The following is a 16,760-nucleotide window of genomic DNA, read 5'->3' as shown; positions in this document are numbered from 1 at the left end:
GTGACAGGTAGGAAGTCAGGAAGCTGATAAGCCAAAAGTCTGAGCAGTGCTTTCTAAGGCTCCTGTCCGGAGTCTATAGAGGTAAAGATTGCTATCTCTTATAAGTGTCCTAGATCACTGTTTTCCTACCAAAGTACAAGTTGATACTGCTGCTAGTCTTTAGCTGATATGTGCCTTCGAGGGCACCTGTGTTTACCTAAGGTAAACATAATCTAGCTGTCACTATTAAGCAGTACGTAAGTGCTTTAAAAAGATGAATCAAGTTGCTTGGTATTGTAAACTGTTCTGTGCCTTAAAGGGCGCCTATGCTGAAAAGAGTTAACTTACTGTCACCAATAGAACCGTATAATGCCTGTCTATGATATTTAAACTATTCTGTGCCTTCAAGGGCACCTATTATAGTTAAAGTTTAAAGTTAACTTGCTGTAGCTATTAGAGTAGTATATGTTGGCCTGTGTGCTCGGGTTCGCCTGCATCTGTAAGATACAATTGTCGGAGGCCTGTTAGATGTGCAGGTTGCACAGAGAGATGAATCAGAGAATCTGCTTTTGGTCTGCAGGTTAGCCACAAGTACTGGATGAAACCCTGACACGCGTTTCGCCAGTAGGGCGGCTCTTCAGGGGGAAAAGAACCTCTGTGGACAGAGGTTTTAAATATCTAACTGAGCCTTTTAATTGGCTAAAGCATATCCAATCAGAAGAGTTTGTAATGTTGATTGACAGATTGGTCGACCAATTAGTGTGGTCCTTAGTATTGCAATGTCTGGGTAAGTGACACAAAAAAACTGACTGGATTTGTTTTAAAGTTCTACTTGTCTGGATACATTGTAACATTGTAGCTTATTGTTTGTATAGATCCACAGTCTAGAGTGGTGCATATGTACATGGTTGATGTTAGTTGTATGTCAAAATAGAAAAAGACATAAAATATTTATGTAGGGGCTTCTCATTTAATTGATGTCCAGGGTGTGTTGAGATCAAGGGACAGTTTTGTCAATGAAGTTGTCCTATAGTGTTGATAGTTAATGTAGTGTACACAAGGTGGGGATAAACAACTAGAAAATTTCAAAAGGAAATCCGAGCTGTTATTAGGTGGATTGTACACAAGACATAATAATGATAAAGAGTGATGGGGAGTAAATGAGAGTGATCTGCCCTATTGATATTATGACAAATGTCTTAGTTCATTATAGCATATGTAGATAATAGGTATTTTGTTAGTTATTCTAGAGTGGTTAATATTATATTATTTCTAGATAAATTAATCTGATTATAGATTAGTTTAGAGTTGAAGATTGTTGAGAAGTAGAGAGAGCTTGCATTAAGAGTGGATAAATGGGGTATAATTAAATTCTTCATTTATCCCTTTTGGTTTCATGGTTTGGAATTTGTAAATTAATCTAGATTCTCTTTGAAGTAGTTTGAGGTTAAAATTGCCTCTGTGTGAGGTAGAGATTAATTTTCCAATCGCATGAAATCGCTGATGATTGGGATCTGCATGGTGAAAATTGATGAGGTGTCTGGCAATAGGTGTGAGGTTACCAGAACTATTATTTGAATTGACATGCTGGAATATGCGACATCTAAATTCTTGGTAAGTTTTGTCTATATATTATTTTTTGCAAGAACATATTACTTTAGTCGTGCTGCTATTTACAAAGTCGTCGGTGTTGACTGTTATATTTGTTTGATTAGATGTAGTGGATTGATTAGCCTTGCAGTGACCGCACCAGTAGGTGCCTTTGGTAGGGGTAAGCCATAGTGGATCCACAGGTTTGTTTTCAAGGTGACTATGCACTAACTAGTAGGTCATGGAGATTCTTGGAACATAGTGCTGTGATAGCTGGATACGCTGTTAGGGATTCTTTGAGGTCTTGATTGTGTGTGAGTATTGGCCAGAGTTTTTGAAAAAAAATTTAGTGTGTTGGTCATAGTTGGCCAGCCACCATCAAATTTGGCTATACATCGGATTGTTTTCTTCAATGGAGGTCTTTTAGTTCTTAGACTGTATACTCTAACGGTTTGACATACTTTATGGAATGCTTTTTTGAGTACCCTGTTGGGGTATCTAAGGGACCGGAATATATGTCTTAATTCGCGGCATTCCTCAAAGAAGTCGGTGTCGTCTGAACAATTTCTGCGAGCCCTTAAATCCTGACCATATGGGATGGAGGATTTAAGTCTAGCAGGGTTATGGCTTTGCCAGTGAAGAAACTATTAGTGGAGGTCTCTTTTCGGTACAGTTGTGTATGAAGGGTGCTATCTAAGGACAGTATAATTTTCAGATCCAGAAAGATCATTTCACTCTCATGAGTGTCCATAAGGGCAGTATGCCATCTATGTTGCTGTACTAACGTAGGATATGATGTTGGTACATATCATGGGTGGATAAACTGACAACACACTGCTCCCAACACCCTAAGAAGAGGTTGGCAAAGCTAGGGGCATAAGCTGTGCCCATAGAAGTGCTGGTAGCCTGAAGATAAAGTTTGCCATTAAAAATGAAATAATTGTGGGTCAAAACGAATGTAAGGATGGACAGAATAAAATCTTTTTGAGGTTGATTATATGTTGTGCAGTCTAAGAAAAATTTGCATGCCTTTATCATGCGATATATTACTATATAAATACACAACATCAAGACTGGCCAAAAGGATGTACGGTGGAACATCTAGGTTTTCTAGTGCAAGTAGAGTGTCTTTGGTTTCTTGCAGGTAAGATGGTAGCTGTTTGACTAGCGGATGTAAAATACTATCCACATACTTGCTTAGTCTCTCCATAAGGCAATTGTTGCCAGAGACTATCGGTCTGCCTGAAGGATCAAAAATGTTCTTATGAACCTTAGACAGACAGTAGAATGTGGCAACCGTGGGATTATAGTTAGGTAGCAGATACTTAAACTCTTGAGGGCTGATTAGCTTTTTGTCAAAGGCATCTGAGATCAGAGTTTTCAATTCCGATAGGAACTTAATAGTGGGGGTCTGCAGTTAGTGGTTGATATGTCTTTCTGTCATTAAGATTTTCCATGCACATTCTTATGTAATTGTTTCTTTTTAACAATACAATGTTCCCACCCTTGTCAGCAGGTTTTATTATGGTATCATTAGCATCTTTGAGTTCCTTCAGAGCTTTGCGTTCATTCCAGGATAGATTTTGTATAGGAGCCTTGTTGTTCATACTATTCTCCAGTTCCTCAGTGGTTAGCTGGACGAATAGATCCACATGTGAAACGTCTTTAAGTTTAGGTATGATCCAACTATTGGGTTTTAGCCGTGTCATTGGTTGGAGTGGATCTTGTTCTGCCAGTAGTTCTTTCAGAGTATGAACAGCGGTAAGATCTTGTGGGGTTAAACCCATTTCTGTTGCAGTTTTATTGTCCTGGCGTTTGTGAAAGACGTCCAGGGCTAACTTGCGTCCAAACAAAAGCTACATTTTATCAACATATTCGGGCTAGAAACTTTGTTTCCTTTTATGAATTTATGAGTTTCAAAAACTAATTATGCTTTCAAAGTTATCCTTTAAAAACTGTTAATAACATATATAGGTGTAGTAAATAATAATAATAAAAAAAAAGGAACGTAATGTTGAATAAACACATTTTAAATAAAATGCAATAATGAATCTGATCCTTTATGTGTTGCAGTGCTAAAAAGCATTTTTTTGTATTGTTTTTATTTTACCTTTATAAATTCCATTCCATCCACCAACTTGGGTGTTTACATATGTGTCCTCCAAGTGTCCTCCATGATCTGAGGTAAAGTAAATCAGGGTGTTGTTTTTCAGTCCTTTATTATCAATGGCATCCACTATTGAACCTGGGAATATAGAGGTAAAATTACATCAATAAACGACCTATTATTATTGGCATTTATATAGCGCAAACTTATTAAACAGCGTTTTACAATATTATAATTTGGGGAATTTAACAACAAATGATACGATTACAAATTATTACAGAAACAATAGGTAGATAAGGACCCTGCTTGAAAAAGCTTACAATCTATATAAGAAGGGAAATATTTTGTTAGCTCACATTAGGCTCCTTATATCAATGTGGCATTGTTAGAATGCAACTGCCTACCTAGCAATTGACCCATCTTCTAATAGCTACTTCCAACATGATAAGTTACCATGTCACAAAGCACACATCTTATCAAGCTGTTTCCACATCATGACAATGAGTTCATTGTACTCCAAAACTCACTTCAATAGAGTACTTTAGGGATTCACAGCATGAATGTGCAGCTAACAAATCTACAATTACTAAACAATGTTTTCAAAAGTGTTAAATCCTTATCAAATAATACAGACAATTGCTCTGGAGACAAAGAAGGTACTAAGATATTTTATATTGACTTACGTCATTAACTCCTTGTACTATGCCAAGCCGCACAAGTGGGCTTTACGGTGGCATAGTAATGGTTTGCAGCCCTGGCAATCCCGATCAGGGGGACATACTGGCAACCCAGGTATTTGCCCTGCAAGCAGTGTTTCATTGTTAATGTATTTTATATTAAAGAAACACTATAGTCACCAAAACAACTTTAACTTAATAAAGCAGTTTTGGTGTATAGATCATGCCCCTGCAGTCTCACGGAACAATAATCTGACATTTAGGAGTTAAATCACTTTGTTTATATAGCTCAAGTTACACCTCCATACCTGTTACTTTCACAGCCTTCCTAAACACCAAGCTGTTTAATCTAGAATTTCCTATCTCCTGCTCTGATATTAGCAGCTAAGACCCACCACTTCTGTGTGTGTGATTAAAGTTCAATTTACAGAGCAGGAGATAAAAACTTCTAAAGCAAATTAACATCAGATTGAAAAGAAACCAATTTTGTTTTCATGTAGGCTGTGTCAGTCACAGCCAGGGGATGTGTGGGTAAGGCTGCATGAACAGAAACAAAAGTAAATTGCAGGGGCATTATCTATACACCCAAACTATTCCTCCAAGCATACCGATTTCAGTGGGATAGTCCCAATTTATAGCTCCTGTCCTGCCTTAGTTCCCGGTTGTCCAGCTTTTGGGGACAAAAGAAAACTGTACCCAGCAATTGAGCGCAACATAAAACATACTTGTGCTATGTTTAGGGCACTGGGACTCTGCAGGGAGCACTGATGGACTGATGGACAGGCAGCCTGGAGTGTGTTCATATCAGGCTCATTCTAGGTGTGTCTGTCCCCTTTGGGGGTGGAGCCAGTGACACAAATGCATCACTGAATCACCCCCTTTACTCCCTCCCACCAGCATCCTGATTCTCAGGACGCCAGAGTTGGAGGTATGACCAAACTGCTTCATTAAGCTAAAGTTGTTTTGATGCCTGTAGTATTCCTTTAAATCACAAGTAAATGTAGACACTGATTTTTGTTCTTAGTTCAGAAGCCACTGCATGATACCAATAATAAATAATTGCTGATCCCTCTATCAACCTCTGAGATTTCAAACTTTAAAATAAAACTGAACTAGTAACTTGACTAGGGTTTAATTCAGCACACAACTATGTAATCTGTAATAATTTTTTGTTGTTGTTAAAAGATGCTTTTAAAACTTGTATTTTATTGTCACTCACCAACCATAAAGTCCATTTCCTCCACATTGTCACCATATATTCCATGTCTGCTGTTTCCCATAAATCGTTTTGTGGAAACTAGCGGAGTGTGAACGTGTAAGAAAGACACAAAAAGCAAAAAAGGAATATTCTTATTTCTGTAAAGAAAATAAAAACAAATAATAACATTGTTCATTTTAATAGTCTGTATTAGCCAGTGATTGCTAAGATTACTCTAGAAACTGAAGAGGGGTAACACATACTTTCTATCTTAGGTTTGATTAATACATTATGAAATTGACACCTTTGAAGTAGACAATAACTACAATATAGCCATTCTATAGTTTTTTTTTATGTCTTTGGCATTTTTAGAGTAATTTAGACTAAGGGACGTAGAGGTGGCAAGGGCCTTATAATTAGTGAAAGGAGTCTAACAAAGGCAAGTCTGTTATATATGGTTGAGATCAAACTTGGGATCGACAATCCCGGACAAATGCACATACAGATACATAATCCAAAACATATGCAGATGAATACTCCCAAACACACTTATACATACTCCAAGAGTAATACGCATACACATGGATTCACCCTTTCAGATACATATTCACAAAAGAACACAACGATAAACATCTAGAAACACACTACCTGACACAGATAAAAATTCAAAAACACACAGTTTGAGTATATATTTTAACCCCTTAAGGACCAAACTTCAGGAATAAAAGGGAATCATGACATGTCACACACGTCGTGTGTCCTTAACCCCTTAAGGACACATGACATGTGTGACATGTCATGATTCCCTTTTATTCCAGAAGTTTGGTCCTTAAGGGGTTAAGGGGTTAAAGCAGGTTGTGCAGAGAAGGCAGACAATGCAAGTAATATGCAAATATCCTGGCTAATCACTTTGCCCCTTTTCTTTTCAAACTCCTATACACCTTTACTCCAAGAGGAAACAGTGATAGGGGTGCCAAACACCCCATGTCTTATTCCATTGACCTTTGGAGGCAGTTTCATATAGTAACGCATTTCAACAACTTTGAAGGTTAATTTTTTGCTTTTGTTCCTCCTGCTGAAATTAACACAGGGGGTTGAAGCAACGCATACACATTCAGAGTCAATCCCTTTAGTCTTTTAATAATCTAATCCTCAATGATTTGTTGTACTATGAAGACAAACCCATGCTTCAAATAGCATAGTGAGTGTAGTAACAGGTTTAGATTTGGAAGAAAAGTATCATCTACCAGACATGCTGGTCCTCACACATTACAATATACTATATGCACATAAGCCACAACATTAAGACCATCTGCCTAATATTGTGTAGGCCCCCCTCATGCTGCCAAATCAACTCTGATGTGTAGAGCTATGGACTCCACTAGAACTCTGAACGTGTCCTCAGGGCTGGTGCAGGGATTTGTGCCGCCCTAGGCAAAGATCCATTTTGCCGCCCCTTCATGTCACTCACTCACTGACAGACACACACGCTGACACACATACACACACACAGAAACTCACTGACAGACATACACTCAATCACTGTATGTGTATTTTATCTATTTTTTTTCAATTACTAGACAGACAGACACACATTCACTGACACTCACTGACAGACATACACTCAGTAACTGACAAACACACACACACACACACACACACACATACACTCACTGACAGACATACACACACCCACACAGAAACTCACTCACAGACAGACACAGACAGACACAGACAGACACTCACTGACAGACATACACTCACTGACAGACACGCACACACACACTCACTGACAGACATACACTCACACAGACACTCACTCACTGACAAACACTCACCTCCCTGGGGCAGCTGCTCCTCACTCCTCCCACCCGCCGTTTAGTATGCCGAGCCGGAATGACGTCATATTCCAGCTCCCGGCATCACAGAGGGCGCGCGAGGGAGGAGTGAGAGGCTGCAAGAAGAGCCTCCCTCGTGGCCTGCCTGCTCCATTCCCCTCTCCTCCGGTCACCGGCATTTGATGGCAGAGCAGGCAACTGTCATCAAGGTAAGAAGGTGCCTGCTTTGCCATACTGTGACAGGGCTCCTGTGGGCTAGAGCTGCTCGCCCAGCGCTGCGGCCCAATACAGGGGGAGCCTATCAGGAAATATCCCAGTGGGCACCCCCAGCAGGCCGGCGCCCTAGGCGAACGCCTAGTTTGCCTTACCGTGGCACCGGCCCTGCATGTCCTGTGGTATCTGGAACCAAGACATTAGCAGTAGATCCGTTAAGTCCTGCAAGTAGTGAGGTGGGAAATCCATTGATTGGATTTGTTGCTCTAGCACATCCCACAGATGTTTAATCTGATTAAGATCTGGGGAATTTGGAGGCCAAGGCAACACATGGAACTCTTTGTTATGTTCCTCAAACCATTCCTGAATGGTTTTTGCAGTGTGGCAGAGTGCATTATCCTGCTGAAAGCAGCCACAGCCATTAGGGAACACCATTACCTTGAAGTGGTGTATGTGGACTGCATCAATTTCAAGGTAGGTGGTATGTGTCAAGGTAACATCCACATGTATGCCAGGACCCAAGGTTTGTTAGCAGAACTTTGCCCAGAGGATAACACTGTCTCCACTGGGCTGTCTCCTAACAGTTGTGCAATGTACACGACCACCAGATCTAAAAGAAAACATGATTAATCAGACCAGGCAATCTTATTCCATTGCTCCATGGTCCAGTTCTGGTGCTCATACCACTATTAAAGGATTTTTTTGGCATGGGACAGGGATCATCATGTGCACTATGACAGGTCTGTCGCTATGTAACCCCTTGCACAGCATACTGCAGTGCACTGTGTTCTAACACCTTTCTATACTTTGTAATGACGTATGCGTTTTTCAGCAATTTGAGCTACAGTAGCTTTTCTTTTTCTGCCATTTTGGAGATGCACTGACTGGTTTCTTGCCATCACTATTTGGGCCTTTTCAAACTCACACAGATCTTTTTTCTTGACCATTTTTCTTGCTTCCAACACATGGAATTCAAGAACTGACTATTCACTTGTTATTCACTCACTTGTCCATTGTGTTGTTATTGTTTTGGCTGATAGGTGTAGATCAAGCATGTCAAAAGGCTAAGACGGGTCAAATAAACAAGATTTACGTTTTTATGGGCCGCAAAAACGAACAAACTTCAGTTTCCATAGAAACATAGGTTTATTTAGAAAAGTACAGTATAAAAAAAGTTGCCTAACTGACACTGGACGTCCTTGCGCTTGTAGGGCTTCAAAATAAACAAAAGGGCAAATTTATTTTAAGAAATGCATTTGCATATAAACAACGTTTCAGTCCAACTACCTTGACATATTAAGAAATGTTTGGTAATGGGACTGAAATGGTGAATGTATGCTGTTGCACAGCTGTAAAAAACAAATTACGTTATCTTGTTGATTTTGAAGTTCTATGAGTGTGTTCTTCAGATCTCACGGAGATGTCTCGGGTCAGCACAATTACGTCTCTGGGTGCTGCGTTGGGTGCTGCCGCAGACTTCTGTACTCTGAATGCCGAAGTGACCTGTGGTAAGTTGGGGTTGTTGGTAATGCCCATGGCTGTCAGGAGGCTGTGAGTGTAAGGCAGGAGCTGTGTGTTGTCAAACTTGATGATCTCAGCCAATCCAATGCTTTCACATAGGAAAGCATTGGGAGGCTACTGTGCATGTGTGGCAAAAAGCTGCATGGCCAATCAGCATCTCCATGGGGAGCGTTCAGCGCCTCCATGCAGACCCACTCTAATACATTGCCCCCAAATCCATCACACTGCCCCTCCTCCCTCCACTCATCCACTCCACCATACACTGCCCTCTTCACCCAATCTAATACACTGCCCCTACTCCCTCCACTCTAATTGAATAAACTGCCCGCACTCCAACCACTCTACTTTAATACACTGCCCTCCCTCTCCCCAATTTAACACACTGCCCCGCCACCACTCTAATACACTGACCCCTCCCTCCCTCAAATAAATACACTGCCCCCTTCCCCAATTTAATACAATGCCCCCTGACTTCCCCAAATTAATACACTGCATCCTCCCTCCCATTAATACACCAATACCACTCCCCAATTTATTACACTGACCCCTCCCTTTCCCAGGATAATACACTGCCCCCAACACCACCACCACCCTGCACTGCCCTCCCCACCCAATTTAACACAATGGTCCCCTCCCTCAAATTAATACACTGGCCCCCTCCCCCAAATTAATAGTGCCCCCTCCCACCCTCAAATTAATAGAGTGCCCCCTCCCTCCTTCAAATTAATACACTGCCCTCCCTCCCTCAAATACATACACTGGTCCCCTCCCCCAAATTAATACAGTGCTCCCTCCCTCGGCACACACACAGCCACTACGCCCTCTTGTGGCCGGGAGAGCAAGAATCAGGAAATATTTTTCCTGTCTTGCTGGTCGCAGCCACAGCTGATAGCGGCCCCATGGCAGACAGGCTGCAAATATATTCACTGTGGGCTGCATGTTTGACATGCTTGGTGTAGATTCTTTATTGTAATCTAACTAAAGGACTATTGCAGAATCTCTCTCTAATATTTGATCTGATTCAAACATACAGTTGCAAGAAAAAGTATGCGAACCCTTTGGAATGATATGGATTTCTGCACAAATTGGTCATAAAATGTGATCTGATCATCATCTAAGTCACAACAATAGACAATCACAGTCTGCTTAAACTAATAACACAAAGAATGAAATGTTGCCATGTTTTTATTGAACACACCATGTAAACATTCACAGTGCAGGTGGAAAAAGTATGTGAACCCTTGGATTTAATAACTTTTAATAACTTTGGCAGCAATAACTTCAACCAAACGTTTCCTGTAATTGCAGATTAGACGTGCACAACGGTCAGGAGTAATTCTTGACCATTCCTCTTTACAGAACTGTTTCAGTTCAGCAATATTCTTGGGATGTCTGGTGTGAATCGCTTTCTTGAGGTCATGTAAAAGCATCTCAATCGGGTTGAGGTCAGGACTCTGACTGGGCCACTTCAAAAGGCGTATTTTCTTCTGTTCAAGCCATTCTGTTGTTGATTTACTTCTATGCTTTGGGTCATTGTCCTGTTGCAACACCCATCTTCTGTTGAGCTTCAGCTGGTAGACAGATGGCCTTAAGTTCTCCTGCAAAATGTCTTGATAAACTTGGGAATTCATTTTTCCTTCGATGATAGCAATCCGTCCAGACCCTGATGCAGCAAAGCAGCCCCAAACTACCATACTTCACAGTTGGGATGAGGTTTTGATGTTGGTGTGCTGTGCCTCTTTTTCACCACACATAGTGTTATGTGTTTCTTCCAAACAACTCAACTTTGGTTTCATCTGTCCACAGAATATTTTGCCAGTACTGCTGTGGAACATCCAGGTGCTATTGTGCAAACTGTAAACGTGCAGCAATGTTTTGTTTGGACAGCAGTGGCTTCCTCTGTGGTATCCTCCCATGAAATCCATTCTTGTTTAGTGTTTTACGTATTGTAGATTCGCTAACAGGGATGTTGGCATTTGCCAGTGACTTTTGTAAGTCTTTAGCTGACACTCTAGGATTCTTCTTCACCTAATTGAGCAGTCTGCGCTGTGCTCTTGCAGTCATCTTTACAGGACGGCCACTCCTAGGGAGAGTAGCAGCAGTGCTGAACTTTCTCCATTTATAGACAATTTGCCTTACCGTGGACTGATGAACAGCAAGGCTTTTGGAGATAATTTTATAACCCTTTGCAGCTTTATGCAAGTCAACAATTCTTAATCGTAGGTCTTCTGAGAGCTCTTTTGTGCGAGGCATCATTCACATCAGGCAATGCTTCTTGTGAAAAGCAAACCCAGAACTGGTGTGTTTTTTTTATAGGGCAGGGCAGCTGTAACCAACACCTCCAATCTCATCTCATTGATTGGACTCCAGTTGGCTGACATCTCACTCCAATTAGCTCTTGGAGATGTCATTAGTCTAGGGGTTCACATACTTTTTCCACCTGCACTGTGAATGTTTACATGGTGTGTTCAATAAAAACATGGCAACATTTCATTCTTTGTGTGTTATTAGTTTAAGCAGACTGTGATTGTCTATTGTTGTGACTTAGATGATGATAAGATCACATTTTATAACCAATTTGTGCAGAAATCCATATCATTCCAAAGGGTTCACATACTTTTTCTTGCAACTGTATACAAGACAATTTTCTTAAGAATTACATTATATATTAATTTTGTCAATTCAGAATTAAGTGAATAAATCCCATATTGGTGATTTTGCTTGTATAACAAGAATTAATAGCTAGTTTAGATTAAGGTTTATTCGTTAAACTGTTATTATTGAGATGACAACACAATTGCAGTTGGGGGCGTGGCTTGAACGCTGATGGCGCCGGCCGCTTGATTTCGGAGCTCCGACCCGCGCAGCGATAATAAGGGCACAATCCGAAGCACAGACTCTCCAAATGGGGCGCACCAAACGCCCAGACGCTCCACAGACACCCAGGGGACAGTTACCCGCTTCACAGAGCGGACCGCTGGACGGATACCTCCGCACTCCGTTGCGACCGCCCCAAGCTGACCAAAGCCCCAAGATGGCGGACGGGCCGACCACGCCACCGGAGGGTGAGACCCTCTCACTAGCAGACATCAGGGCGGACATAAGAGCCCTGACTACTCTGACTGCCAGCATGGTCACTAAAGCAGACCTAAAGGCCTCATCAGATACCTTACATGAGGCTATTCGTGCCGAGGTCGCAACACTGGGGAATGAACTAGCAGCACAGGGCACCCGTATACAGGCCCTGGAAACAGCGGAGCAAACGATGTCAGGACGCATCGAAGCAAACAACCTGGCTATAAGCAGACAAGGTACCATCCTATTGCACCTTAGGAGACAGGCGGAAGACCTGGACAACAGGGGCCGCAGGTCTAACATCAGGGTACGTAACCTCCCTGAACCACGCAACGAAGAAAACGTGGAAGCCACTCTCACTGCCCTATTCAGGGAAATTTTGGGCCCTGACTCCCCGCCGACCTTCCAATTCGACAGGGCACACAGAGCACTCCGACCCCGCAATGCAGACAACTCGCCCAGAGATATAATTTGCTGCCTACACGAATTTAAGGTGAAAGATCTCATAATGTCAAAAGCAAGAACCAAACAAACATGGCTATTTCAAGGAGCCGAAGTCGCACTCTACCAGGACCTCTCACCCCTCACACTAGAAGCCCGCAGAGCTCTACGACCTGTTACGCAATTGCTCAGAAGTAGAAATATACCATATAAATGGGGATTCCCCTTTAGCTTGCTAGCTCGCCATGACAACGAATGGGTACCTGTGAGGTGGCCAGACGAGGTCCCCGTGTTCCTGAGGAGACTAGGCCTACCACCGACCGAAGTTGCGGACTGGATACTGGGACCCCTAGAACAGCGACCAGGTCCCGCCGCTCAGAGAGCCGCTAGGAGACGCAGAGAGGACTCACCACGCAGATCCCCAGCACACAGGCCGCGCAACCCGGCCCCGCATGCTGAGGACTAGCCGGGCGGCCTAGCTTGACAGGTGTGTCTCTCCCCCCCCTGCCCGATGAACCGGGGTTGATGCCGCACCCGATTACGGGACCCAGTTGACATTCCTCGCCCAGAAACAGATAAGTACTCTCCACCACCCCCATTTTGGGCCGCACACTGACTGTTAATTTTCTGCGATAGACATACACTCGTCCCTCCCGGGACCTAGCCCACCGTGAGGTAAGGCCTCCACTGGTAGCATGCACCACACCCATAGTTGCAGCTACGACAATGGTGACACCACACACTGTATAGCCGTGGATGAGCACTTTCCACCACCCATAATGAGTCGTATACCAACTGCCACCCTCACACTCGTGAAAGTGACTCATCCCCTCCGGGGACTCTCTCCACCATGGGGCATAGCTTTTGATGGACACACACACACTAAGGAACATTGTAATGCCATGTGGATACTTTGGGAGGGGGGACTGGGGATTCCCGCATGGAGACGGGGCACTGAGCTGAGTGGGGGGTGTTCTTCAGGGACCCTAACTATTTCAGCTTTGCCACAGTAAAGCAGAAGATTTACGGTGGGCCACACATACTGATGGCTGTATCAACGGTTTGCACAAGAACCATGACATCGTTGGGTGGGGGCACATGTTGGGAGGGGTGGGGCCCTACTATAATGGGAACAAAAGTGTCGATTGTCATGCCGATTATGTTGAATTGTTTGGTTCACAATACTGATCGTTATAATTTGCCCTATATATATGCATGATTCTTCGCCAGACGGGCGATCGGGGTTGTTTGACTGGGCTGGGTGGGGGGTGGGGGGGGGGGTTATTGTTATTTATATTCATGTTTATGTACCTTGGTTCATATATTTCTGTTGCTTACAATGTTGCACTGCGGGAAGGTAAACCATGCCCCCCCCGATACCCCTCTGCCCCCCGACTGACAGGCTCCCTACCTTATCTGTATACTTAGATGACCCCACCAGCTAACACGCCGAAAGCCCGTACTACGGGGGACAGGGGGACCACACTGGGGCGAGACACACCTGACGGACAACTCAGACCCCAACTGGAGAGTACGCATAGGCGCCAGACCCGATCGCTATGTGCACACCTACTGACTCAGGCTAAGCGGAACAGGAACCCGACCCAACCCATACACACACTTGACCGTCGCCACTAGGCGAGAGCCACGACCCGACCTAGACCCGAGTACACCAAGACTACTGGGGGATCCGCGCTTGCTGCCGCTCCGGTATTCACCGTGTAGTGGTACAGCGTAGGCCGCCCACCCAGTTACAAGGGACTCTGCCTAACGAAGGCAGTACTGACCCCACACGTTGGGATACTCTGGGGTGAATACCCTCACTCCTTAACACACACTAGGATACTAACACACAGAGAGCATTGTAGTTTCTGGTAGAGAACCGACACACACACCTTCGCCTCACACCCTCCCCTCCTGGGCCCCCAGGCGACCGCTATCCCCCCCCCCCCCCCCGTGAACACCACTCCCCCCCCCCTTTTTTTTTTCCCTCAGTCTTCCTGTGCGGCTGGTGGTCCGGCGGGGCTGGGCGCCTGGCCCGTGCATTGACGGATCGAGGTCGACACCCCCCCCCTCCCACGATGGCCTACTCCCCATCACCCTTAACCGTTCTCACGCAGAACTGCAGGGGACTCAATGCCCCGGAAAAGAGGTCCCATCTTTTGAAGACCCTCAGGAGCCAACGCATCTCCATCGCGCTCTTACAGGAAACCCACCTAAGAGCGGCGACGAATCCCCTACTCAGGAGCAGGTACTACCCGAACAACTTTTACAGCAACCACCCCTCCACGAGAAAGGCAGGCACAGCTATACTGATCGCGGCCGATCTTCAATTCACGGTCTCCGACCAGATAGCGGATGCCGACGGTAGATTTCTGTTCGTGAAAGGGGAGATAACAGGGAAAAAATACACGCTCGCGAACATCTACGCTCCGAATGCAGGACAGGCGAGCTTTATTCGCAGGACACTCTTGAAGCTAACCAAATTTGTAGAGGGAGTCCTGATCCTAGGGGGTGACTTCAATGTCCCGCTGGACCCCCTAATTGACACATCCACGGGACGGAGCAGTGTGCCTAGCTCGACGATCAGGACCATCCTGAAAGCCCTCAGAGACCTTCGACTCATGGACGCGTGGCGAGCACTACACCCGATGGAGAGGGACTTCACGTATTACTCCACGCTGCACCGTCGATACTCCAGAATCGACTATATCTGCGTACAGCAGGAAGGACTGACCTACCTGAGGTCAGCTGCCATCCAAACTACTCCATGGTCAGATCACAGTGCAGTAAAAGTGGAGATGGAGTCACCCTTATACCGCCCGACAAAAAGGACATGGAGACTAAACGATGCCTTGCTCTTAGACGAACCGACGAGACTGCAAATTGCGGGGCACATCCGTCAATTCTTTGAGGAGAACGCAACCGAGGAATTAACGGACCTGACGATATGGGAAGCGCACAAGAGTGTCCTCAGAGGTCACCTAATCCGAATAGCAGCACGGAAGAAAAGGGAAGAGGGACAACTTATACGCGCCCTTACCGAACAGATAGCGGCCTTAGAGCAAAGCCATAAAAGATCTCCACAGGATCAAACTTATAAAGATCTTGTCACACATAGAAGAAAACTAACTGACATCCTAGAACGCAAATATACGAGACAGTTACAACGCTCCAAAGTTTTCTTCTACAGGCATGCAAACAAAGGAGGTAAACTGCTGGCCCAAATGCTAAGAGGCCCACAAAATCGAGCCCAAGTCCACTCTCTGCGCACCAGACAAGGAGTACTGACGCAATTCCCCGAGGCTATCGCAAAGGAATTTGAGATCTTCTATACAAACCTCTATAACTTGGACGACTCACCCGAGGGCCCCGCTGCTTCCAGCAAACTAAGGACTACCATAGAGTACCTGAAGGACTTCAACCCTGATGCACTCACCCCCGAGGAAGCTGAATCACTCGACACACCGATCACCGAAGAAGAGGTCAAACTCGCCCTCAAGGTGGCCAAGAATGGTAAAGCGCCAGGCCCGGATGGCTTTCCAGTGGAATATTATAAGAAATTCGGGGAGGAATTGGTCCCGAAGCTGGTCGACGCCTTGAACAGCCTCCGGGAGGGCGCATCCTTTCACAAGGAGTCCCTGGCAGCAACGATAACGGTGATCCCGAAACCGGGAAAAAACCCGGAACAGGTCGGCAACTATCGCCCGATCTCGCTTATCAATGCTGACATCAAACTCTTCTCTAAAGTCCTATCCTCTCGACTACGACAGTACGTGCCGCGACTGGTCCACCCGGACCAAACGGGATTCATCCCAGGCCGGGAAGCCAGGGATAGCACCCTCCGGCTCTTCGTGGTCCAACATGCGGCGAAACTCTATCGGAAGAAGCTACTTCTGCTATCTACAGATGCAGAGAAAGCTTTCGATAGAGTAGACTGGAGTTTCATGATAGAGACACTAAGGAGAACAGGCATTGGTGACCAAATGAGACACTGGATCGGGACGCTATACCACCGGCCGAACGCTAAAGTACGAGTGAATGGGGCACTCACGGAGAGCTTTCACATACGAAACGGGACCAGACAAGGCTGCCCACTCTCACCGCTTCTCTTTGCCCTC

At 44.6% G+C, this 16,760-nt stretch overlaps 1 protein-coding gene across 2 annotated transcripts in view; it reads right to left on the bottom strand.

The window, feature by feature from the left end:
- Nucleotides 1-16,760, bottom strand: part of LOC134607110 (arylsulfatase H-like) — an 86,335-nt gene that overhangs the window by 30,887 nt on the left and 38,688 nt on the right. For both annotated transcript variants that reach the window (XM_063450166.1, XM_063450167.1), the window contains 2 exons: nucleotides 5,573-5,709; nucleotides 3,680-3,814 (listed from right to left, as the gene is read on the bottom strand). In XM_063450166.1, coding sequence (XP_063306236.1) covers nucleotides 3,680-3,814; nucleotides 5,573-5,709 — 272 coding nt within the window. The remainder of the gene's footprint in view (nucleotides 1-3,679; nucleotides 3,815-5,572; nucleotides 5,710-16,760) is intronic.

The sequence above is a fragment of the Pelobates fuscus genome, chromosome 1, assembly GCF_036172605.1.
Source record: "Pelobates fuscus isolate aPelFus1 chromosome 1, aPelFus1.pri, whole genome shotgun sequence".
NCBI classification, from domain to species: Eukaryota; Metazoa; Chordata; class Amphibia; order Anura; family Pelobatidae; genus Pelobates; species Pelobates fuscus.
Note: the sequence above shows the minus strand (reverse complement) of the source record. Positions and strands in the feature narration are given on the sequence as shown.